General features: G+C 42.2%; 1 protein-coding gene across 2 annotated transcripts; it reads right to left on the reverse strand.

Annotated features, from left to right (window-relative positions):
- Nucleotides 1–26,466, reverse strand: vwf (von Willebrand factor). Of its 2 annotated transcripts, XM_074633052.1 has the most exons (53): nt 26,283–26,466; nt 26,105–26,156; nt 25,811–25,954; nt 25,443–25,545; nt 25,118–25,326; nt 24,738–24,859; nt 22,810–23,029; nt 22,606–22,728; nt 22,411–22,522; nt 21,718–21,764; nt 21,500–21,636; nt 21,262–21,400; nt 20,632–20,732; nt 20,339–20,534; nt 20,051–20,266; nt 18,974–19,220; nt 18,778–18,872; nt 18,226–18,377; nt 18,036–18,139; nt 17,814–17,952; nt 17,536–17,670; nt 16,206–16,352; nt 15,964–16,104; nt 14,862–14,960; nt 14,605–14,761; nt 13,204–13,371; nt 12,919–13,054; nt 12,514–12,823; nt 11,167–12,304; nt 10,977–11,081; nt 10,294–10,437; nt 10,071–10,214; nt 9,823–9,987; nt 9,633–9,679; nt 9,358–9,535; nt 8,910–9,151; nt 8,637–8,823; nt 7,863–8,204; nt 7,535–7,773; nt 7,241–7,343; nt 7,047–7,118; nt 5,401–5,505; nt 5,068–5,273; nt 4,803–4,952; nt 4,603–4,719; nt 3,317–3,497; nt 3,010–3,050; nt 2,814–2,930; nt 2,405–2,503; nt 840–968; nt 689–728; nt 495–592; nt 1–310 (listed from the first exon to the last, which is right to left on the reverse strand). In XM_074633052.1, exons 1-53 carry the CDS (start codon nt 26,286–26,288, stop codon nt 125–127), a joined length of 8,532 nt encoding a protein of 2,843 aa, XP_074489153.1. In that variant the 5' UTR covers nt 26,289–26,466; the 3' UTR covers nt 1–124. The 2 variants fall into 2 exon arrangements, 1 of the variants encoding a protein (XP_074489153.1); XR_012593616.1 differs by lacking the exons at nt 1–310; nt 495–592; nt 689–728 and adding an exon at nt 2,613–2,703 and having other exon boundaries at nt 928–968.
- Between the last annotated feature and the right edge of the window lie 758 nt (nt 26,467–27,224).

Below are 27,224 nucleotides of genomic sequence, written 5' to 3' on the forward strand. Positions count from 1 at the left end.
TAGTGCTTACAGAAACTGGCAGGTTTGTTTTATTGTTATTGGTGTTATTTTTTATATGGGTATATTTTACTTGGATACACACACACTGTTTACATTTATAAACTCTCTCTCACTATCGCTCTCTCTAGGTGCAGTGTTTGGACAGACAGTCACACGCAGTGACAGACAGGACAGTCTGGTGGCTACGAGTCCCGTTGGCACACAGGACGGGGACACTGAGAGGCTCCGTCTCCACAGCAGAACAGCACACACACTCCTGCTCCACAGCAGCCCTCTCCAGAGAGTATATGGACTTACTGCGACATTTGCCCTGATAGACAGACAGACAGATGGACGGATGGACAACACCGCAGGGAGAGACAGAAAGGGTGGGATGGTGAGGGACGGTGTTACAGTATGATTTCACTGAACTTTGCTAATCCTAGGGGGAAAAAGTATTAATCATCTTGTGTGTGTGTGTGTGTGTGTGTGTGTGTGTGCGTGTAGTCTCTTACCTCACAATAGTGAATTTCTATCTGCTGCTCTGATTGGCAATCATCCACTTTGATGTAGTTAAGCGTTCCTACTGTCCTCCGACACTCTGGCTCCGTACCTACACACATGCACACACACTCTTATTAAAATCAGAGCGTCCAGATTTTTTTTTAAAATAGAGTACCTGTCTTGCAGAGGGCACAGCTCTACTTACACATCTCACAGCAGGTTGTTCCAATCTGGCTGACTTTCCCCTGAAAACAAACAGGAGAGAAAGAAATTAATACATATCTGTGACAGATACAGAGGTTCAGGAGTGAGAATATTGGGAGCTGGATGGAGGGCAGTTTGTGTCGTGGTCGTACCCCCTGGTCCAGGCACGTTTGGCGGTCAAAAGGAGGGCAGGTGTTCACTCTGGTTTTCAAGACAAGATCCCCTTTATCGTTTACACCACAGCTATACAGGTTGCAACCGTCCTCACTAGTGGTGTTCACCTGGGAGGGAGACAGACACACACACACACACACACACACACACACACACACACACACACACACACACACAGACACACACACACACACACACACGTGTACATCGGTATTTATGTATGCTGCTGAAAAGCTGTTGTCTCCATTTTAAAGTAAATGAATGAAGACAAAATATTACATTTCTAATATAGACAAACTTTATTAGACCATGTCTGTTTTGTTATTTTGGCAACAGTACGCTATTGATCCAAGGAACAAGTATAGTATAATATGGCATAGTATAGTATAGTATAGTAGTGTAGTGTAGTGTAGTGTAGTGTATAATACAGTATAGCATAGTATAGCAAAGTGTGGAATAGTATAGCATAGTATAGTATAGTATAGTACAGTATAGTATAGTATATTATAGTATAGTGTGGAACAGTATAGTATATAGCATAGTATAGCATAGTGTGGAATAGTATAGTATAGTATAGTATAGTATAGTATAGTATAGTATAGTGGAACAGTATAGTATATAGCATAGTATAGCATAGTGTGGAATAGTATAGTATAGTATAGTATAGTACAGTATAGTATAGTACAGTATAGTATAGTATAGTGTGGAACAGTATAGTATATAGCATAGTATAGCATAGTGTGGAATAGAATAGTATAGTATAGTATAGTATAGTATAGTATAGTATAGTATAGTATAGTATAGTACAGTATAGTATAGTACAGTATAGTATAGTATAGTACAGTATAGTATAGTATAGTATAGTATAGTATAGTATAGTGTGGAATAGTATAGTATAGTACAGTACAGTATAGTATAGTATAGTATAGTATAGTATAGTATAGTATAGTATAGTATAGTGTGGAACAGTATAGTATAGTACAGTATAGTATAGTATTGATAGTATAGTGTGGAACAGTATAGTATATAGCATAGTATAGCATAGTGTGGAATAGTGTAGTATAGTACAGTATAGTATAGTATAGTATAGTATAGTATAGTATAGTATAGTATAGTGTGGAACAGTATAGTATAGTATAGTATAGTATAGTATAGCATAGCATAGTATAATATAGCATAGTATATTATAACATAGTATAGTATTGCATGGTATAATATAGTGTGGAATCGCATAGTATAGCATATTATAGTATAGTATAGTATAGTATAGTATAGTATAGTATAGTATAGTATAATTTACTACAGTATCGTATAATATAGTATAATTTAGTATAGTATCGTATAATATAGCGTGGTATAGCATAGCGTAGCAAAATATACTATGGTATAGTATATTAGCCGACAGCAGGGACTATATAGTATACAAATATATAAACGTCAATATCATTGCAACAGCAAATGAGTCTGTATGAGCATGTATGTCTGCATTCTGCGTGTGACAGGGCTCATGAGCGAGGCGTCGTCTTTTCTGCTAAGCACCAACCTGCAGACTGATCAGTTTCCCATCTGGCCTTTGTAGGAAACAGGCAGTGGCAACACATCGACCACAGCAAGCATCTTCCTCCTTCTGCAGAGTGTATCCCTGAAAACATTGTGGTTAGTACTGCCCGTTAGTTCACATAGGATGAAGGGCATTACTGTAAATACAAAGACATAAATGTGCCTGTGCAGATAAATAATTCACCATTTACCTCTGTGAACGGGAGTGAATCACGGAAAATTACCGTTTGGCCGCAATTTAATGATGAGTACGGAGGGAATGTGGTCAGCGGATTAGAAAATCTTTGATGAAAATGATGGACGTTTGAATTCATTGGTTAGTCATGATGATGATGATGATGATGATGATGACAAATGATAATGGTGATAATAAAAAAATAATGATGGGTTACCATGGGGCAAGTGGGACAACGGATTGTCCTGCAGGACAGTTTGTAATTTCTCACGGCTCCGTCCTCCACCGTACACTCACAGTGTGTGCACACGTCCAACATCAGCTTGTCCCCTGCCTGCACAAACACACACACAGCACTGAAGGAACTGTTTAAAATGTTCTGATATGAAAGAAGAGTTTTCTGCACAACTTACTCCTATCACAGTGTTGTTGTGGACACAGGCATCCATAGGAGCTGTGGAGAGAAGCACAAATAATTTAGCTGCCATTCATTAAACCCCGGGCTTTGTAAGGTCAAAAGAGGATAACCGGCTCTGGTATGACAGTAATGTGAGAGAGCCATCTGCTGGACAGACACTGAGACTGCAAGTTAGTAGAGTGAAAGCTTGATGATTCAGGCATTTGAAATCATGGAAATCATGCCTGCTAACTCATAAGGCCAAAATGTACCAAATGGTGTGGCTGTTCATGTTTTCCTTTTGCGTATGACTGTGTGTTTACCGCAGTGGCAGCGGGGGCAGCAATCCTGGGTGTCGCAGCGTAACTGCGTTCCCAGCGGGCAGGACGGAGTGTCCATAACAGAGCAGCTGACGTTTGTTGAGGAGATGAACACCTCGTCTTTCACTTTCACACACTGATGCAACACACATTTATCACGTGGAGACTGCCATACCTCTCCCAACTATAAACACACACAGAGATTAGATTAAAATCAAATAAGGTCCAATCCATTGACAATAGCCAGAAATATATATTGCCTAAGCAGTGATTGTTATTTAAAAAAATACATTAATGGGATAGTTTGGGTGTTTTGAAGTGGGGTTGTATGAGGTCCTTATCCATAGTCAGTGTATTATCCAGTTTGGAGAAGCACGCAGGAGTTAACGCACGGAAGCAAATCAATGAACTGCTGTGGACGGGGCCGGCAACAAAACATATTTCAGCACCTAAAAGAAAGGCTCATCTACAAAAATCAATATCAGTTTAAGTGTACGCTGCTTTAGAATATATTCGCCGGTTTACCTTGCTGTGAGACAGCTATACAGTCTACTGTATGTCTCCGACAGGGAACTGAAGCCGTTATCTATGCTATTGCCAAAGCAACAAGACTCCATTGAAATAAACAGTAATTTTACCTTGCAGAACACAGGAGTTGCTGGTCTACTGCTGCCTTGATCAGTTGTTTTGTTTGTGCTATGTGTGACTTTGGTGAATCTGAACTAACCAAAGTCACGCAATAACACAAACAAAATAACTGATCAAGGCAGCGGTAGACCAGCAACTCCTGTGTTCTGCGAGGTAAAATTACTGTTTTTTTTCAATGGAGTCTCGTGGCTTTGGCAAGAGCATAGATGGATACAAAGTCTTCAGTTCCCCGTCTGCAAGGGCTGTCTGACGGCAAGGTAAAGTGGCGAAAATATTCTAAATATAGCGTACACTTAAACTGATTTTTTTTATGTGGGCCTTTCTTTTAGGTGGCTAAAATACATTTTGCTGCTGGCCCCGTCCACAGCAGTACATTGCTTTGCTTCCGTGCCGTAACTCCTGCGTGCTTCTCCAAACTAAGGGCGTGCCGACCGTCATCTACTGTAGGTAATAAACTAACTATGGATAAGTACCTCATACAACCCCACTTCAAAACACCCAAATTATTCCTTTAAGCTGTATATGAAATGCTACACATTACACACTACAATGAGTGCTTTTGACAATTACAACATAATTAATAAATAATAATTACTAAAAAATGGTTGCCTATATTAACCAGACATGTATGATTTACGTACACGTCTGAGTTTTCGCCCAACCATTGTGTCCCCTCTCATCTCTCCCGCCGACTCCACACAGCTGTTCGGTGTGCACTTCCCACAGCACTCTCCTTGTGATGGAGTGTATGCGGAGCCCTGAAATGTATAATCAACGCATAAGGATTCATGGTTATAGAAGCATAATGCAAACGTGTATGTTCGGTGTGTATGTGTCTCACCTGAGGGCAGGTTCGATCACACACAGGCGGCGTACACTGAGCAGTGTGTAGTGATGTGTCTTTGTCCTGTAGCTGGCTGCAACTGCACTTCTCACACCCTTTCTCCCATTCACTCCCCACTGGGTGAACCACACCACCAACCACACACACCTGGAGAGACACACAGTAATAAAATAGTTGAAACAGTAACAGCACAGAAATGGAAACTGATGCATTTAAACAAACACACACACACACACACACACACACACACACACACACACACCTTGTCTGGCAGACATTTAGTTTCTGTGCAGTCACAGTCATTGGTAGAGGAGGATGTGATGAACCCTGCAGGGCAGGTGCGGGTGGAGCTCTGGCAGTTGCACGCACATTCAAACACGTCGCAGCACTTTGTGTTTTTCACTGACAGTTTGCGATGTGCGGGACAAGCGGGGGGAGCTTGAAGAGCACACTCTTCCTTTTTGCAGACTGCGAGAGGGAAACGAGATGAAAAGGAAAAAAAGAGATCACATGGATGTGTGCTCTCTTTCATGTCTGTACGTGTGCCTGAGAAAAGCCGAGCTCAAACATCACAAAGAATGTGTAGATGGCGTACCGCACTCGTGTATAGGTTGACATTCCCCGGGGTTTTTCAGAACTGCAACCTGACCGTCCTCACAGCGGGGCACTTCAGGCGGGTCACACGTCACCAGATCACACACTGAGAAGTCACAGAGTCAGACAGTCTGTTGCAGCTGGATGAGATATACACTCGGAGATGCAAGTGCCTGATAAATACAAAGCACTGAAAAATGTTTAGCCAAATTTCAATTAATGATTTTATTATCATTTTTTTAATTAGCTTTTCAACATAAAGGGGGTAGAGGTTTAATAATTTCTCAATAGCAATAATGTGTGAGCAATATATTCTGGCGTTCAACTTCAGCACCAATCTTCAAATATCTCTTCTAGGTGCAAATCAGACCTAGTTTCACACACATACAGTATATTATATTAGGTAGCCCTTTCTATAACACCCATGTCTATAATGCATTATAAACATACTTATAATCTGCTAATAGCACTGTATAATTAAGCACTCATAAATATTCATAATGATTTATAACAATAATCATAACACATTATAAAGCATTTTATAATGACTCATAAGGTCAAGTATAATAATTGTCACTGACTTTTTGTGTGTATTGTTCTTGCATAGATTTAATGATATTTCTTTCACTTTACTTAAAGCAAACAATGACCACTTAGTGACTTATAACCAGCTTGTAATGCATTACATTTGGCTATTACTCAGGAGTTTCATTACTTCACTTAAAGCACCCAATGACCACTTAGAATAATCACATTATAATTAGGGCTGTCAAAGTTAACGAGATAATAACGTGTTTTAACGCCACTGATTTCTTTAATGAATTAACGTAACTTGCAATTTTTAATCCATTGGTACCAACCATGTCATACTAGCTCGTCGCTAAGGAGGCTAAATAATGCTGCAAACTTGCGCCCACTGACAGCCCACTGACACACTGACAGCTGTTGTTGCCTGTTGGGCTGCAGTTTGCCATGTTATGATTTGAGCATATTTTTTATGCTAAATGCAGTAACTGTGAGGGTTTCTGGACAATATTTGTAATTGTTTTGTGTTGTTAATTGATTTCCAATAATAAATATATACATACATTTGCATAAAGCAAGCATACTTGTCCACTTCCATGTTGATAAAAGTAATAAATACTTGACAAATCTCCCTTTAAGGTACATTTTGAACAGATAAAAAATGTGTGATTATTTTGCGATTAATCGCAATTAACTGTGGACAATCATGCGATTAATCATGATTAATATTTTAAAAGATTGACAGTCCTAATTATAATGCATTATAACCGTGACTATAATGTATTATAAAATGATTATAATGTATTACAACTATGGGAATTATAACACAAGTATTATGACACCTGTCCTTACAAGTCATTGCAAAATGTGTTATGATTATTGTTATAATATAGTATAAATAGTGCTTATAACTATAATTATACAGTGCTATAAGCAGATTATAAGGCATTATACGTATGTTAATAATGCATTACAGACATGGGCGTCATAGAAAGTGCTATCTTATATTATATTGAACACTGACAGGTCTGTTCTTGCCGCTCTCTTTGATGAAGCTACTGTAATACTGGATCTGGAAATAGAAACGTTGTAATAATGCTACATAGCGTTTTTTTTACATACCACACTCGAACTCTGGGCAGCACTTAGACTCTCTCTTCTCTCTCAGGATCTCACAGGGTCCACATACCGGAGCTACACACACATACATACAGATGATTCATTATTAAGGTGTTTCATCTAAACCCACAATGCAACAGGGCAATACCAGATACTTCTGTAGGAGCAAGAGCAGCAGTAGCAGGAGGGGTGCTTGCCTTTGACATCATTGCAGGGCCGGGCAGTGCAGTTGATGTGTTGTTGGTCCAAACACATGCAAATCAAACATGGGTTCTCATCTGGTACCCAACTCTGCATGTACTGTACAAACAAATCAAACCATGTTCAATTTGCATTGGTTATATTAGAAATAAACACTAGAGGGCGCTCACGGCCCACTTTAACGGTGAACACTTCAACGGTTGCCCCATCCAGTTATATCAGGATGTGTTTCTGTAATTAAGAAGTTGATTTGCATCATTCCTTCACACATTCAGTCACATTTTTCTCACCGTATACTTGCGTCCATGCTGGTCAACACACTGCCTACATGCTTCTGGTGATACACACTGTCCGTGATGCAAAACCGTCACTCCAGTACAGAAACAGCCCTCGGTAGGTGTGTCCATACAGGATGACTCGTTACCCCTGGCAACCGACCAGTCGCTTGGCAACGCCTGTATGCTACCACAGTCCTCTACACACCCTGTCCGACATGCATCATACTCCATGGAGCTGGGACACTGTAACGCTGTAACACACACATCAGGCTAAAGTTCAGGTTTAGGCTCAGGCTGGGTGTTAAACATCTACACATCCACATATCAAAAACTAACTTACGGCAGAGGTGGGGGCTCCTCCATTGCACACATACACCTCTCTGTCTACAGAGGCGTGCGTAGGCAGAAATCAGCTCGCACACATCTGACTCCTCACATGCCTGCTCCTCACACTTGGCAAGGAACACCTGGACAGGAATATGCGCGTGGCACGGTTCAAACACCTCAGAGCGTAGGGCCTGACATCCCATCACTGCTCCATGCACACACACTGCCCTCCGCTTTGGCAGACACACACCGTCATCTACAGCCACGGTCCAGTCTGAGATGAAGCCTGCCTGGTCAGCGGTCGAGCTGCCATTACGTAAAGATAGGACGTTCAACTTCTCCTCCCCACAGGCACCTGGAAAAAGATACAGAGAGAGATCAGAAGGTCAGAGGGAGACAGTGTTACAGTTGCGCTAGAAGTCGGGCTGGTCGATAATTCAATATGATAATTTATCGTCTTTCAATCAATGGAATCGTGCCATGATAAAATCATATATCGAGATATTGTGATACACAATTAAGCCATCTAAATTGATAATAACAAGAAAATACTAACAAAAATTTCTCAGAAAATCTGATCAAAATTAAATCAAACTATTAATCTTAATCTGATTACTCCGTATTACATACTATATCGTTATAGAAGATCGTTATCGAGTTATGAAATGACCTATATTGTGATAGAAGATGGCCATATCGCCCAGCCCTAGCTAGAAGAAAATGAAGAGAGACAAACAGGGCTGACTTATTTTACACTTATGAATAAATGTGTCCTTATTTATGTTACCGCAGAGTCCAGCGGTGTAGCCTGTGGTGGAGCTGAGCAGTGTGATGGTAAACTCGTTGCTCTGAGGAGTGAACGTCAGGACGTAGCCGTGGTCTGACTTCAGCTGCAGCATCACTCCTCCATAACGCACCAGCTCTAAACCAGCGAACCGCCACGGCAGCGCAAGTTCTTCCCCATCAATCATTGCCTGCTCGAACAAACACACAGTCAGTAAATAACCCTTCATAGACTCACGTATAATGTTTCAGTGTGGAGGCAACACACCCAGCTTACCGTCATATCGTCCTTCAGCAGCAGTTTGTGGGGTCCATGGGTCACCTCCATGGCTTTCATGCAGACCTGGTTGTAATTCGCTGAGTCCTGACAAGGCCCACTGTGGAGTTTGACCTCTGACCCTTCACTGATGCCTTTGCTGACTGTGAGAAGTGTGTAGGAGCACACACCCTCCCCATCCAGCCTGAGCGCCAAACCATCAAACCTCACCACATGATTGGTGGAGCTGCCCATGCACATACCTGTCAACACACAGCAGGCAGAAGGAAGAAGAGAGTGACTGTACAGGAGCCAGAAACATGTGATCCGTTAACAGTCTGTATAAATAGACTGCAATGCAACTCATTGTTAACAGCCCACGTGGGAAATGATGTGCACTTAATATAGACGCATTAAATGTGACGCTAGAGACTTCAGAAGCTATTTAATCCTCTTGTGATGTACATACAAGGGCATTCCCAGTGGCAGCCACAGGTCTCCTGGACTCTGACAGGTGGCATGTTGTTCCTGCAGGCCGGCGGCTCCAGTCTGTCACAGCTGACTTTGTGGTTTTGTACTGTCACAGCCCCGCTGGGGTGGCACAGGAGAGAGTGGCAGCCGTCCTCCAGCAGCCATGACTCGCCAGGCTGAAACACATGAACAGACAATTCATTACAAGTAATGGCTGTAAAAAGGTCGCTGCGCTGCTCGTATTTGTATTCAACCACAGTAGACGTTACTCACCTTTCTTTCATTTCCATCATCATCAACACACAGTCCTGGTGGACCAGCTGAGAACCAAAGCAAATAACCAATACCATCATTATCACCAGCATTATAATGTATTATTATTAAATTACTTATTAGATTAATCGTTTTTACCTAGAAAAATGTAACCGTATGTGTGTGTGTGTGTGTATGTGTTTGTGAGCACCTCTGCAGATTCTCTCTATGTAACCGTGGTCCAGAGTCAGCAACATCAGTAATTGATCCATGCTGTTCAAGTGCAGAGTGTTGTCTTGGTTGCCGTGGTGACCGAGCACGCCAAGCTCACTCCTGTCATAGTTTGGTCCCACCCCGATGGGGAACACTGACACACCTGAGGGAAGAGACTCTCATCAGGGAAACTACACCACAGACTGATGTATCACATGTTAATCAGACTATAAAAGACTTAATTACCTGCTGCCAGTGCCTCGTTAGCTGCTTCTTTGACATCATCAGCTGATTTGTCAGTCACCAGCATCACCACAGCCTTGGCTACGCCGACTCTTCCGCCGCTGACTGACGAGATGGACATCTGCACAGCGAATCGCAGCGCAGAACCTGCAGACAGACAACAGCAGCAGTGAGCGTGTGTCTGCTTTGATGTGCGTGCACATATATTAGTTTACGTATCCACTACCTAGTGCGGGGGCGGCAGTGGTCCTGCTTGGTATTCTCTCCACCGAGTTCAGGAGGTGGGATTTGCTCTGTTCATCCTTCCAGGTGAGCTCTGCTGTGTTGGTGTCTCCGTACTGAACCACACTCACCTGAGTGCCATTCAGCCCTGCACACACAAACAAGTTAAATCACTGTAGCAATACAGAGGAGGGACAATATGGTTTGTTGAATGAGCATTAGTAGTAAATATAGTTTCTCTATGAGAGCAACAAACTTTTTGGAGCTCAGTACCAACTTATATAAGAGAGAGCTGCAGCCTTGCTGATTTTAAATTCAAGATGAAATCACGGCTAAAAATCAACCCAATCATGTACCCATCACACATGAACGCAAACACTTGATGTGTCTTAATGTTGTGGTTGTTGTTGTCTCCTCTCCTCTGTGTCCCTCACTGGTGTCCCATAATCTAAATAAATTACTAGAAAACACTGGGTGACCACACAACACTGGGTAATTATCCAAACTTCTGTTAAACCACCATGATCTGACTAATAATATAATTTCCTAGTGGCAAAAATCACAGCTCCCCTTCTTATTCTCTTGAAATATCATTGAAAACAGGTAGAACTACATACACATCAGTGAAATGCAGTTCACATTACATTAAAGGTATAGTAGGGCATGTAGGGGCCGTGTCACACCTACCTATGTCAGCACTATTGATGAAAGCTTTGACAAACGTCTTCATGTCCTCACGCTCCTCTCCAGCCTTCAGCAGGAACAACACATCCACAAGCTTCTTACACGGCACTGTGCAAAGATACGCTCACAGATTAATACACAGGCTGGTGGCTCCTTGTGGACTGAATGACTGAAATGAGTGTGTGTTCTGTACCTGAAGGTGGCAGGCTGGCGAGCGTTGGGACGACCAGGGGTGGCAGTGTAGGAGAGCGTGGCCTGACTGTGGAGCGTGTGATATTGACTACACGGTGTACCAGGGTTGTCAGATGGCTGTAGTCATCAACAAACAGCGGACGTTGAGGGGAGCTGAATGGCAGCAAGTCAAACTCATGTACTTTTTGTCCAACACCAATGGGATACACTTGTGTGTGGGTGCTCGTAGATGGCGGGCGTATCACTGTGTCCGTGGGAGGGTTTTCTGTCACGAGGAAGACCAGCTGAGGAGGGGTGGGGCCGCGTGAAGGCTGGACCGTAACCATTTCTTGAAAGGTCTGAGTGATAGCGGTGCCCGTGTTTGTCTTACTTCCACCCCTCCATCGTATCTCCCTCAGTCGCTGTATCAGCAGCGTCCTCTGCCGCCTCAGCTCCAACCGACGTATCTCCACAGTGACCGTTACGGAGTACTGGATCACAGTGATACGAATGAACTCCTCCTGCTCCGTCAGCTGCGAGATAACTTCCTCCAGGAAGAGGAGCGACTTGTTAAAGTTGTCCTTGCCGACTGCATCGGAGCCTTCCACGATGAATGTCACCTCTGTGAACGGAGGGGTGGAAGATGGCGATGTGGTGGCGGTGGACGTAGGCGTGTTGGGGAGGTGTTGTGTAGGGTTGGGCTCCAGAAGAGGCGCCCGTGTTGTGGTGGTCGTGTCCTGCTGCGCTTTAGTGGGTTTTGGCGGTGGAGGTTTCTCCACCTCAGGCTCCAGCCCCAAGGTGCAGAGGTAATCTGACAGCTCTAACAGACGATCAGGCAGCTCACCTGTGCTGCTCAGCACATAGGCCCTGTTTTCTGGGTTGGCCTTGGTGATGTCATTAATCTGCCCCATGTCTACCCCGGGACCCAGCGCCACCGTCAGGGTGGTGATGGCTTTCCTGCGGAGCATCTTGACGAGGCTACGGACGGGGCGAGGGTTGGCACTGGCAGTCATGATGATGGCAACGCGGCCAGCATGGTCACGCTTGTTCTTGTCATAGATGTTGTATACCAGATACTTGACGGCCTCATCCAAGAAGGCCGCATCTCCTCCTGTGTAATGCAGCTCACGCACGGTCTTCTTAAACAGCCACTTCTGAACCTACAGGCATAAAATGAGAGAGAAAAAAGCAGGAATATCAAGCAACCAGGCCTTTACGATGACATTCAGTTTTCATGAGTCAACAAAGCAGCTTATTTCAGGGCTAAATCTGAATGACCAATAAAGTATTATTCCACAGAATGCTGCATATTTGTGCAAGAATACACATTTTGCTGTGCCACACGTGTGCACTACATATGTTTATCTACCTGCAGGTCGTATGTTTTGACTCCAGAGTGGTAAAGCAGCACCGTGGCTCGAGTGTGAGCTGAGCCCATGCGGAATCGTTCAACCACTCCCAGTATGTACTCTTTGGTTGCCTGAAACTCGTCCTCGCTCAGGGCTTCTGACCCATCCAGTAGGAATGCCAGATCCATGGCGCGGTCACATGTGCCCTCGGGCATCAAGGTGGTGAAGGGCAGGGTCGTGAAGGTGGAATAGGCAGGTGTCGGTGTGGGAGTGGTGAATATGGCGGAGGAGGCACAGACTTCACAGCTCAGCGTGTTGTTGTCACAGTGACTTCAGAAAAGAAAAACAAAGCATCTCAAAATGTGCAAAGAATCAAATTACAAAGCATTAGAGACTTGTTGCTGAGTGTTCTGATGCAGTATTACCATATCTTGCAGTGGTCAGGGTCGTCGTGGTTCAGGATGACCTTGTTGCCGTGGGAAATTCTTTGACCCTCATGGATACACACCTGACACTGAGAGGGATCAACACAACGCATGGCCACCTCGTCCAGTAGTTGGCCTAAGGAAAAAAAAAAAGGTAAATTCACCTACACTATTTGCACATGTATACACAAACATATACAATTATATCTATACTGTTTTTAGATTTTGCATGCTCAAATGTTTTGCATCTGTAAGTGTTGTATGTCCGGTGAGTATTTTTGATACCTCGAGGGCAGTTGGCATGGCAACCTTCCACACATTCGAGCGAACAGTGGAGGGGATCTGGGTGCTGGCAGGTGATCGAACAGGCAGGGCCACAAGTGTTATACCTCCACTGGCATAACTCCTCCCCTACACCTGGGCTCCTGGGGTTCAGTTCCTCACAGCTCATGGCTAAGGAAACAAAAGTTAAATTATACACTACTTTATTAACCCATTTGTGCTCAAATCTGAATTTTTTTTATTTTTAAAAGTGTTCTCCGGGCTTGCTTAAGCACAAATGTGAAGAAACCGTTTGGCTGAGAAGTGAGTTTTTCTTATCATACAATATGTATTCTTTGGACACATGGGACTACTGCATTTGCAATAGATTGTAATTATATTTTTTAAAATATAATTTTTTTTATATTTTTGGAAAAAACAGTAGTCCCATGCGCCCAAAGACTACATATAGTATGATAAGAAAATGAAACTACAAGGACCACAATCAAGTGCTTGGTATCTATGAACTAATAATATCAAATATTTGCACACATATGCAGTGTAAAAAATATTTCATATGGAAAACATTTAATAAACTCTTAAAATAAACTGTTAGCGTTTTTCCAAATTTTTCAAAAATCCTGACTTTGACTATTAATCAAAGTGTCATTTTTCATGTGATCTAAAGATTTCAAATTTGTACTATTAGATACTTGTATGTCCGTACCAAATTTCAAGACTTTTGACCGATTAAAACAAATGTTGCATTTGTCTTTATCATACTAAATATAGTCTTTGGGCACAAATGGGTTAACCGTGCAACAAAATTTGGCCTCTGCTTTTGACCAATCCTTAAAACATAGGTCCTTTTCTTCAAGATAAATATTATCTGTGACCTGCATAATAAAGAATTCAGAAAAAAACAAGTTAACTTTCTTAACTATAACATTAAGAGTAGAATTTTAGAACGTCCCTTCTGTTATCAGAGAATAGATCCTTATCTGAGTGAAAAACAAGAACCTGATGCTAGAATTAAAAACCCAAAATAAATTTAGGGTAACTTCCCATTTAGATAGAAGAACTACAAAAGTGTTAACTCTAGTTAATAACAAAAAAGGTGTCACGTGGGAGAACAATAGCAGTACTGAAACGTGGTGGTGTTGTGATTGTGGTATCTTGTTAAGCTGTATAGAAAAGGGGAAGAGCTACATGGGAGATGATTTGTGTCTCCGACAAAATTCTTTAATTATGATTTTATTTTTATTTTTATTTTTCTAGCCACTTGATTTTGACATCTTAGAGGACACAGTTAACTGGTTTAGCTTGATCGAGCAGCCTAATGTATTTTCCTGATAATAAAGTATACTTCAGCCAGAAAATAACATGATGAAATTATAAATGTGGATGGAGAAATTCTTTACTCACGGCAAAGATCGTTGGATCTCCAGCTGATGGATACACCCCTCTCTGAACAGGCCTGGGCGTAGGCCGCGATGACATCACAGAAACACGCACAGTCGCCCACTGACGGACAAGAGCACGCTGCCTCTACACACATCTCTACGTATGGCTCTGCATCCACCTAGAGACACACAGGGAAATGTAAAGAGAGGACCAAGAGCATGAACCTAACGATGCACATGGTGTTGTGGGATATTGAGTGTGCCTGTAATTAAACTCACCTGGCTGTTGCATGCTTTAAAGAGAGGACCGGTGATCACACGACACGACTGCTCCACTGTCACCAGCTTGACAATGTTGTCACTGCAAGGCGCTTGGATCTATACACACAAGAACATGCACACAAATTTAGTGTGACAGTATCTACATCTTATCCTGTACTAGAAATGTAATAGTTAGTAATTTACAAATCAAACTAGTGCTTTTGTATTTTTCAGAACATTAACTCATCAAAACCATGCATACTTTACATGATGGCAAAATGAAAATCTTAACCATCACATTTCTTCTGTAATTAATACAGTACAGAAGCATCATACCCATATATGTAAGTGAATCAACAGAAAGCCTGATTCTAATGTGTTTATTAATGAAATAAAATATTTTGTCAAATCACTGAAATTTGTAAAAAGAAAAACACAAAAGCCATAAAACTACTGAATCTATTGAGTAATATCACCTTTTGTTATAACATATAAGAAGTCATTGCCCAGGATGTGCCTTTCTAAATATTGTTTAATAAGTGGATGTATTTCTAATTGTTTGCTTTTACAAAAAAATAGATATTTTATTATTCTTTGTTAAATAGTTTAATTAATGTTACATTTCTCTGTTGAATATGTTATATGCGATAGTTACATTGTCAGAATCATTGTTATTATCCCATTCTTGATTTGTAATATTATTGCTATTGATTAAAAATGTATAAATAAATACACGAATCAACAGTAAAAAATAAAATAAAAAAATAAATACATGATGGCAAACCATTTTCCAAAGCAAAATTTAGATTTTCAGGTTGATTTGAAGCCTTCCATGCAGCCATTGGTTTTTAGTCACTATGGTACAACACTCAGTTTGCACAGACTTGCCTGAGGCAGGTAATCCATCACAGTAAACATGTAGTCTGCCCCACTGACAGCCCATCTGGTATACTTATACTTGCCCACAAACAACAAAAGTCCATGGTCCTAAGTGCTCCAGATCTAAGCCAGTCATATTAAAAGAGCTGGAGTTAAATTGTCCTGAAACCAAAGCTAGAGAGGAAATATGTTATTGTTTAATTTGAGTGAACCGACCCTTTAATCTAAGACCAGACTTTACCTGTGTTACATCGGCACAGCTGGGAATAACCTTCCAGGAGTTCCCAAAGTGTGAGGAGTCCACCTCCAGCTGGTTGTTACTGCTCACCAAGTCGTTGTTGACGTTCCCATCGAAGTTACCACACAGACCGCACACCCGGCCCTAAAATGGATGCAACAAAAAGGACATGTTTAATATAAAATAATGTAAATGTAACCAACAAGGTCCATTCAGTCAAAGGCAGTGTTTTAATTCATAAGTACCCGGTATGTGGCTGAGATGTGAACCAGGAGGCGAGTTCCCTTGTCCCAGCTGAGAGAGATGTGTTTCCCCAGCAGCACGGTGTAAAACTGACCCGAGTGCACAATCTCCACCTGTGAGCTCTGTAGCACCGGCCTCTTCATCTTCACCTACGAGAGAGAAAGATGACAACCGTGGATGAATATACTCACAGGTCAAGTCTGAGAAGTTTGGTTGCAAGACTCAGGCAATTCTCAGATTGTTTGAGTAAAGCAGAACATAATTTAGGAAAGTGTCTGACCTCTGACCTTTGGTTGTGTCTGATACAGTTTGCTGCTTTACAAATTGCAATTCTTTTATGGTTTTTATATACAAGTTATGCAAAAGGCACCATGCTGTTTGTTCCTGAATTAGAGTGATATATTCAACACTATGTTTATCTAACATGCTCCTTGCTCACATGTGACTCATCAGATATCTAGTTCTAGTTGTGCATATGATCCTGGCTACTGTACAGTACATTTACATACCTATATTACAAACATACCGTTTCTTGTAAAAACAAAAACTACTACTACTAACTATAGAAACAGGCAGGTTTAATGGTCTCCCTGAAGAGAAATGTCTTTGTTTGCTGTATGATTTAGCTGAGATTGAAGACTAAGTCCATTTCATCTTTTACTGTTTCTTATATGATGATTTAAGGGCTACACTTCTTTTGAGTAAAATGTTCTTCATTGCTGATGATTCCTTCTGGTTTTATGATTATAAAAACAAACTTGAGTTGCATTTTAGTAAGGGAACCTTTATTGTGACAGATCTTAATGTGTAATGTACTGTAAGTTATGTTCATGTCTGATGTCTGATGTCTGATGTTTCACCACTGCAGCAGTATTTTTGATATTTTTAGGATCATATGGGCTGGAAACTTTGTGTGCATGACACATTGAATCACAAAAGTTACTACATGTGTGTATGTGTGTGTGTGTGTGTGTGTGTGTGTGTGTGTGTGTGTGTGTGTGTGTGTGTGTGTGTGTGTGTGTGTGAGGTGGTATGGGTCATAGTGGACGTAGTCACCGTGAGGTCACCAATTGGTTTGTGGCCTTCCGTTTTGAAGTGTCGAGTTTGGTATTTTGGCCGCTACCATGTTGATTATTTGCAGCCAGAAGTGACACGAGAGGGTGGAGCTAAGTACAACCGAATACTGAATATGAACTGAAAACACACTGTGAAAGTCGCCCCCTGCTGGCTATTAGAATGAATGCAAGTTTAAGGCACTTCCACGTTGACTTTACTTCTCAGACCTTGGAGGTAGCACACTGGTATGGATATGTGTGTGTTTGTGAGTGTTACCTCTCCATGTTGCATTAAAATCAACCCTCCCTCATAGAAGATCGTGATGGCTTTTGCACAGCGATGTCCCACAATTCCACAGGCCTCGTTCTCCACCAGCACTCGGAATGAACCCTCGTCTCCGTTACACATATCCTATTGGTGGTGAAAGTAGAAAAAGCCAAAAGTAGGGAAAGAATTGAGAGATTAAATGAATGTTGCATTTTTCTGTTTTTGCACCAGTGCACTGTGCTTTACAATCCACCCTGGAGCTCTTTTTGGATCTCTCTGTCTCTTACCTGGACCAGGACATATTGGCAGAGGCCAGGGAAGGAGTATTTGAACCCATCAAAAGTGATGTAATGCCCCTCCCCCACAGTGCGGCACACACCATCGCACACCTTCTCCGTGCAGCGCCACTTCCTGTTCTCACACACACTGTAAATAAAAGAGAACAAGAGTTAGGCGAGCACATTGCAGGTATTCCCCTTCATCACCATGTATGCAAACAATCATTCTACCAGGTGTTGCAGTCCACAGAGATGCTCTGTCCCGATGCATATGGCCTGTTGTTATGGTAACAGGGACACCGTTCCGGTGCAATGCAGTCTCTGCGGTGACGTACCTGAAATCAATCCGCTAATCAATCAGCGTGTTCTATGTTAGATGTTTGTTGCTTTATTGACAACATGAAGATAACACACCACCTACTGTGCCAGGTGGACAGAGGCAGCCGGGGATGCAGGCCAGGCTGACACAGGGAAGATCCAGATTCTGGCAGGTTCTGGCACACTCGAGGCCTTTTTCTTCTGCATCACAGTCTGTACGGACGAGTGGCGGAGGGCACTGGGCTGACCGGCGCTCTGCATACGCAGAAACAAAAACCAATATGTAGTTGGGTTTCATGAAGTTGGTGATCAGTTCCTCAGAACGGAAGGACACTTCACACATCTATTTCATGAGACGTCTGCGTAGGAGAGGGACTAAAAAGTTGCAAAACAAACTCCGGCGCACTGTCCAACTTGCAATCATACATTTATTTTGACGTTTCGGTGATCAGTTCCTAAAATGCAAAGCAAATTAGGAACTCAGAAAAGATAATAAAGCAGTTTAACTTGATCAGACCAGAGACATCCTGCACTGAGCCAGGTGTTCACTGCATTCAAGTAAGCATGGTAAATACAAATGGTCAAATAGTGGATTATTCAAGTCAAGAAACACATGGACATTCAATAGTGCTCCTGTAAAATATTGAGATTGTACCTCTGGATGGTGCCAGGTCATCATCATAGAAGAGGTCAGACAGTAAAGTACTCATTTCAGGGGAGCTACAGCGCATGGAGCCATTCTCACAGTAGCTACACACACAAGAAAAAACACACAAAAAGTGAAAGTGTTATCTATGAAACGCAATATGCATTAGCATAGTCTCTGAATACACACATGCACAGTCACTGACCAGATGCTGTTGTGATCCGCGTAGACATCATTAGGCTGGTAAAGCTGTCCATCGTGCAGGCAGGTGCACAGGTCGGCGGTCACGCATTCTCCGGAGTCGCTCAGGTACTTTCCAGCCGGACAAAAACAGCCCTCCTCACACTCCCTCTCCCCCTTACATCCTGCCTCAGCGCCAGACAGAGCACGGCACGTCCGCTCGCACACACTCCCACAGGCCTCATACACCTGGCCTCCGGTGCACTCCAGCTCTGACAAAACCAAATCAGGGTCGGGTTAGGGATCTATTCTCAGTTAAAGAGGACCTATCGTGCTCATTTTCAGGTTCATACTTGTATTTTGGGTTTCTACTAGAACATGTTTAAATGCTTTAATGCTCAAAAAACACTTTATTTTTCTCATACCGGCTGTGCTGCAGCACCACTTTTCACCCTCTGTCTGAAACGCCCTGTTTGAGCTCCTGCCCCTCCCAAAAAGTACTGTCTGCTCTGATTGGTCAGCTGGCCCACTGTTGTGATTGATCAACCGAACTGAACTCTTTGGATTCAACTCCAGCTCCGCTCTAACTAGCCGCTAGACAGGTATACGCAAATGTGTTACTTGGTGACATCACTACATTACGGAAGAAAAGGCTGGACTTCAATCAAGGCGTTTCAGTCAGTTCAGGAGTAGTGTTTCTGTGGGGGAGAATAACTCCCTTTTGCGTGGGCTTTGTAACTTTGCAGACCTTTTACATGCACAAAAAACTACATAACGCACTAAAGGAAAGGGAAAAAGACAAAAAAACATAAAAGGTCATGTATAAACCGTGTTTTCTTCTGTAAGAAATAGTGTACCCTCCTTTCCTGTCTGTGGAATTATGATAGATCTTTGTTGTTTGTAACGATTGTTATTGTACTCTTGATGGCATTCAAATGTATATGTGGTGCTGATATCCTGATCTTCACCTACTAAAATTATGGCTAACACAGATTATTATTGCCATTTGCATTTGCTCTACAACGGTTTGTATGGTTTGTATGTTTACTAGTGTATGTGCATGTGAGTGATCAGCTGTAAATGAGTTGAGTGTGAGAGTTACCGCAGAGTGAGGGAGACCTCCAGCTGAGCAGCACTCCTCTGGCAGTGCAGGCGGCTGCGTAGGCCGACAGCGCAGAGCAGAGGCACTCCTCCCCGTCCACACACGCACACACATCATAACGACAGAAGCGCTGGAACGGACCCGGGTTCACCAGATAGTGGCACGCACTGAACACGTCTGACATCATCACCAAACACGCCTCTTCTGCAAAACGCACTGAGAGGTGCAGCAAGGGGTTAATATTTTGTGGTGATTTGTGTGCGTGTGCTTCTATATGGGCGTGTATACCTCTTTTGGGGTTAATGGCACATGGATCACTCTCATGTTTGTGGGTGGATTCACAGTCTCCGTTGATCATCCACGACTGGCCGAACGCCTGAGGACCCGCCTCAACCAGACCAGACTCGGACAAGAAGTCATCACCTTGGTTACCATTAAAGTTACCACAGAGGCCGCAAGTCTGCCCTGCCCATCGTGGTCCCAACTGGGGAGATGGACAGAATTCAGTACATTTGTTTGCTAATCTTTTCACATATGTACCATTACCAAAAATAAAAATATTTCCATTAAAATTGTTCTACCTTTAAAAGCACACGGCCTCTCCCATCCCAGTCCAGACGAAGGTCATCTCCAAACTTTACACGCACAGAAGACTGCACAGATCTCTGGATGTGCAGACGGCCTGGAACATTGCACACACAGGGAACTGACTAGTTGAATTCAATACAACGACGATGTAAACAATTATCAGTCCTTCCAATAACTAAGATTATTGTGCTGATAATAATGATCACAAAATCCTCAAGAAATTAAGTCGACACATTCAAATTCATTCATCTATATTTGATGTTTACTGTATATGCCGGTGTTGACTGAATGTCTTCTATCTTCAGGATATTTTGTTGTATCTTTGAGCCAATGTTTTGTCCTCTTCAGAATATAATAGGTTGAAGTGCGATATTTCCATATCTCAGATCTACTTCAGGCCTTATTATAAATTAAATTTGTAAACACTGGGACCATGTCCATTATTGTCGTCTGTACTGTGCATGTTGTGCTATTTATTGTGATTTACTAATTTACTAAATTTACTAAATTTCCACATTTGTGCACAATAAATATTATTATTAGTAAATATAAAACCATATACAATATGCTTAGAGGGACTATAAAATGTAGATTTGATCCACCATTCTGCCAATATAGCATACCATGATGCATCGGGGTCTGGATGTCCATGCTGTTGACAGACACAATTCCTCCGTGCTTCAGCTTCACTGTCATGTCCTCCAGAGATGACAGGCTGAGTGTCACTGAGCGTGTGCACACAGCATCCTGATCATCTGCACACTGAAACACAATACCAACAACAGCCAAAATACTGTAGACGTCCGAGCAGCTGGTGGCAGGAAAGTGACGGAAAAAACATATTAAAAAAACAAACATTACCTGTACGTTCTCAATAATGACAGAAAAGCCGCTCTCTGTGCAGTCTCTCGCCAGCAGATACTGACAGTGACCAGTGAAGGTGAAGAACTTGTTGTCAAAGGTCTTGAAGTGCGACTGGCCCACCACCAAGCACTCACCTACACACAGAAAACAAATACTTTATTTACCAGTAGATTGTGTAAGTCAGTGCATTGACTACTACTGTACATCTCTCTCACCAGGGCAGCCTTCATTGGTGCATTCCCAGGAACCATGACGGCACACACTGCAGGAAAGAGACAATTTAGGGGAGACACTCCAGGCAAAAATTTGTCAATTTTGAGATTTGGGACTATTTTGCTCGTCTTCTTTCAGACTAGTGGAAAGAAAACATACAAAATACACATTTAGGTATTTATTTTACTGCACTTTGTCTATTTGTGTCTGTAGATTTCTTCTAAATTCACCAAAAGTTACCATTGGATAATGCCTCAATTGCATATTTAAACATCATATCTCAGAAAAATTGTACATGTAAGACAAATAATAATTGTCTTAATGTCAGTAATCAACTGGGGAAGGTTCATGGTGATATCTGTCAGTTTTTTCCCCCTTATTCACCTGTAGTGTCTTGTAAAATGTATGGAACTTTACAATACATATATCTTTAAAGGCCGTTTTCAGACTCCACTTCAGTAACACTTACAAAGATAATGCATCATTTGCATATTCAAACATACATTTTCAGATAACTTGTAATACAAATAATAATTGTCTTAATGTAAGTAATCAACTGGGGAAGTTTCATGGTGATATCAGTGACATTTTTTACCCGATTCATCTGTGGTGTCTCCCCTTTAGTGAGGAAGCAATGTGTTTTTATATAGCAGTATTTCTGTGTAATTATACATGCATATTGCTCCCTCACTCACCAGGTGTTGCAGTCCTGAGAGATGGTGGATCCTGGAGGGAAATGTCGTCCCATGTGCACACAGGAGCACTGAGATACCTCCACACAGCGATTACCATCCAAAACCTTACCCACTGAGAAACAAGTACACACACCATGTTACAAACTACTAGTATTAGAGAGTGAAAGAGGGGAGATATAGTGAGTGGGAGATTACCAGGGCATGTACAGCCATCCACACACTCTTCCTTGCAGACCTCCTGGATGTTGAGACTGTGGCAGGTTGTAGAGCAGGACTTGGTGCATTCACTGTACTGCATCCCAATTGGACACTTGGGGACTGAACACACAAAACACACACACACACACATTTAGATAATTAATTGGGATTTCATAGCTTCTTCCTGACTGTCAAACTTACAGCACTGGCTCTCCTCCAGCCAGCCATGAAGGAGCATCCCGTGGGCATGGCAGGTGCGAGCGTACTCCAACAGGATTGGACAGTAACAGTCCACCTCTTCCCTCTGGTTGCAGTGGCACGCCTCCTCCTGGCACAGGAACAGGAAGGCCTCAGGAGAGACCAGGTGGGCACAGTGCAGAAACACACTAGACGTCTGCAACACACTGCAGCTGGACAAAATCTAAACACACACACACACACACGCAAAGTTAAGTTCAAGGGAGCGATGTGGTTAAATGAAGGGGAATTCCATAATTTCAGACAAAAGAAAAGTGTTCTTTATATCTTAGTCATCCATTTGTGTTTGCTTTTAGCCATTGGAGGTTTTTGTAACCCACAACATTTTTCAAAAAGACCACAGTTGCTTGTAAAAACAGTCTTGTCTTGTCATGCATGAGCTGTCATGTCTTGTCAGCTCGTGTAAATAAGAGGCTTCTAAAAATGACATTTGGTGGGCAGGTTTTAAGGCTACTTGTGTCATCATGATGAAAACAGGATTTGGATGATTTGGAAACCATAAAAAAAGAGATAAAAGTCAGCACCAATAGAAATTATAAAAGAAAATACTCAGATATATCAATAAAGATATCTTAAGCTCTTAAGCTAATATTCTCTGTCAGACTTTGTGAGTTACTGCATGAAGCCCAGTTAGACTGAAAGAGCACCTGTTTCCTTCAGAGACACAGGAAATATAGCAGTCTTGCAGTTAGTGAAGGTGATGCAGATGACATCCGATGTTTTTCAATAACATGTAGCCTTTACTGATTTCATAACACGTGGGTGTTCCTGTGGTACTAAATGTTCTTGCTAAAACTGGCTGATTTTTTTTCATATAAGTCCACCCACAACCACTACCGCCAGCTCTGCTTGTTTACCAGCTGTTCCTTTTTAATGAGGGCTGCAACTAACGAATATTTTCATTGTCGATTAATCTGTAGATTGTTCTCTCGATTCATCGATTAGTTGTTTGGTATATAAAATGTCGAAAGATGTCGAATAGTGTTTCCTAAAGCCCAAGATGATGTCCTCAAATGTCTTGTTTGTCCACAACTCAAAGATATTCAGTTAACTGTCATAGAGGAGTAAAGAATCCAGAAAATACTAATGTACTGTAACACACAAATTATCAGTAATAAAGTCCAAATGATGGTACACCAGACAGGATAAAAATACTGTATGCAGAGAGAGACATAGATGCTGGGTTAGTAAGTGTAAGTGAGCTGCAGTTGGAGGTTTTTTGCACAGTCAAAATAACACCCTTTAAAGCTGAAGTAGGCAAGATTGGAGCAAATATGATTAAAAAAAGTTATTTTTATAAAACGGTCGCTATATCGTGACAGTAGTACATTAAACAGGTAACCTGAAAAAAATCATGTTCCCCTGTGTCCTCCGGTGCTCCTAACGGCATCTGCAAGATTTTACAGACCGGAGGAAAACAAGCAGTAAGAGCTGATCTGAGGTCTGCTGTCCAGCTGCTGTCTATGAGAGCGAGATTGGTCAAAGTCTACTGTCACGGGCTAGATTTGTTAAAACCTGAAAACAGAGCCATGAGGATGTGCAGAAGTCTAGTTTTCTCTCAGAACACTTGAATTACAATATGCTGAAAGGTTATTATGGAATTTTTGCCCAATGATGCCAAAAATATACTGCCTACTGCCACTTTAAATGCCAAATGCTTTTACATCAAAGGCTCAGATGCATTCATGTGTGTCTATCTTTATTTGTGCTGCCTCTTTGAATAAAAGGTTTTATATTATGAAGAGAGATTTCTGTACTTTTTTAGATTTGCAGACATGTAAAATGCAATCACATCCTTACAGGTGTCCAAACACATGTATATATGTATGCACATGTACGTGTATGTGTGTGTGTGTGAACTGTCCTCTCACCGCTGAACTCTGTTTGGTGGTGTTACAGGACTGGCTGGGTTTTGAGACACGTCGACATGTCTGATCGGCCCCCTTCACTGCCCAGGAATTTGCAAAATCATAACTGTCCTCTGTTAGGAATCCTAAAAACACACATAAACACACACATAAACGAGTTGACAGATGTGTTCTTAATCTCATCCTACCACTACTGTTCCTCTTGCTTTCTTTTACCTTGTTATCTTTTCCTGTACTGAGCCGCTACTCTTCCTGTTGCTGAGTGCTGGTGACTCAAATCATTTCCTAGACTCCAGTAATAATGATCTGTCCTCACATATCCCACACACGTACACAGTTTTTGTAGACTTTTTGACTCTACCCGTTTGCAGGCATGATCTTACCCTCTTGAGCGGTGTATTCATCAGCTGACACAGAGTTGAAGTTGCCACAGAGGCCACAGGTGCGGTTGGCGTGGTGTTTGGTCAGCGTCAGGGCGATGTTGGCTGCATTATCGATGGTGACGGTGAAGCCAAACTCCTCGCTCCAGAGCTTATAGAAGCCGAGCTCTGAGCCCACAAACACAGAGTGAGATGCATAGGGCACAGACAGTCTGCAAAGAAGGACACACACATCAAGTTTTTCCATAATCAAACTGCAATAAGTCAATATGAATACACACATTATTTATGATTTTTGCATGACAACTTAAATATTCTATTACTCAACCTTGTTTCTCCTTGTGATAGCAGTCCGTCTACAGACAGGTGCAGCTCAAAGGCATCCCCCAGAAACAGAGTGACTCCAGTTCTTTTGCCATTGATGAAATCACCTGTGGATTGAACACACATTCATTATTAGATTAATTATCAAATCTTTGACTGAGAAAAACAGCCTGAAATAACAATAACAATCTTTGAATCTTCAAGAAACGTTACTATTCTGTCAGTACAAGTACATACACTGTTTTAGTACACACATCCCAGTGAGAATCAAACCCATGGCACAAGCCACTAAGCTGCACTGGATGAGCATCAGACGCTATTAGAATTTAAATCTGTTTGTTTCTTTATTGAACTGTCTGAGGCGTGACTCACCCAGCAGTGTGAAGGAGCGATGGCTGCAGTCTCCAGCCAGTAGGTAGCTGCAGTCTCCGGGAAACTCATACAAAACCCCATCAAACGTGTGAACGTGGTGTCGTCCGAACAGACTGCATCTCCCCGTCATACCTGCCACGCAAGCTGGACATACACACAAAAATATGCAACTGAGTATAGAAGTAGGACAATAAGGGATCTCATATGAAACATTTAACATATTAATAGTCTATAAGACAGTGTCACTTTTGAGTGCGAAAACACCAAAAATAATTGCTCTGATGTCACACTCACCTGTCAGATGCAGGAGAATCCAAATTCCTTGCAAGGACCTCCTCATACACACCTGAAACACATTTAAATATGCTCTCCATTATCATCACCACCACCCATACCTATACCAGCATCATCATCTTAAATCTAAATATCACATTGCTCTATCTTCTGTTCCCCTAACTATACTGAGTCCTACCTCCATGGCTCCAGGTAATCCACACAGTTGCAAAGGAAAGGCAAACACAATCCAAAATCAGAGAATCCAAATGTTGCACTTCTAGACCTCAACACAGTCAAGGCATACTGGTGCAGTGTGGTGGTCTGTGTCAAACATTGGCTAAACTGAGAAGTTGGTGAAACGCTCAACCACTGTGGAATCTATTTTATAGCAAAGAAACGCCCAGCTGTCATTAGCTTTCCTTAAAGACCCCTCCTCCTCACCAGGTTATGTCAAAAAGGGCAGATTATCACTCCGTCCACAGCTCAGAGCCTGCAGACTGACACCATCAAACACACTCAGCGGGACAATACCAGGATATGCCCACTGATCGCCTGGCTGAGTGATTAGTCTACACATGCATATCTGTATCGGCGCCAACCAAAACAATTCTTGTGGAAAATAAACTTACTGGAGCTATCTCACGCAATAACACTTCTGTGGTAACACATGACTAAGCTGCGCCAAAATTACACACACACACAAACACACTGGGAACATGTACGGATCAACACTCTCAGGTGCAGACGTCACCTATCATCTGGCAAAAAGACAAAGACAGTATTGTGTGTCCAAATATATGCCTGTCCAATTCTGGTACCATGTTGCAACACTGTTCTCTGTTTTAAAACGTGTTCTTTCACAGGTGTTTTCACCAACCCCTCCTCAGGTTGGAAATTACAGGACTTAATGTACTGATAATTATGATAAAGTTATAAGCTGCCAGGTGGTGACAACAAAATGAACAAGTGAGCCAGCCCAGGGTCTAATCAGGCATACCTGTGGGAGGTGAGCCATGGATGTGTAGGTGCTTTAAGCACAGCTCTTACTAATGGCATTAACGATGGCTCTGCTGTATTCAAGTGTCCCAATAAGCCATGACAGTTTAACAGTGAGCCAGCATGCACAATACCAGGAGCC

This window comes from Sebastes fasciatus, chromosome 4 (genome assembly GCF_043250625.1).
Source record: "Sebastes fasciatus isolate fSebFas1 chromosome 4, fSebFas1.pri, whole genome shotgun sequence".
NCBI lineage: Eukaryota > Metazoa > Chordata > Actinopteri > Perciformes > Sebastidae > Sebastes > Sebastes fasciatus.

Coding starts and splice junctions, on each gene's coding strand:
- vwf (XM_074633052.1), bottom strand. Junction 24,860..25,117: donor TGAATACACCGCTCAAGAGG/GTAAGATCATGC, acceptor GTGTGTTTTTAG/GATTCCTAACAGAGGACAGT. Junction 9,988..10,070: donor TAACGAGGCACTGGCAGCAG/GTAATTAAGTCT, acceptor CTCTTCCCTCAG/GTGTGTCAGTGTTCCCCATC.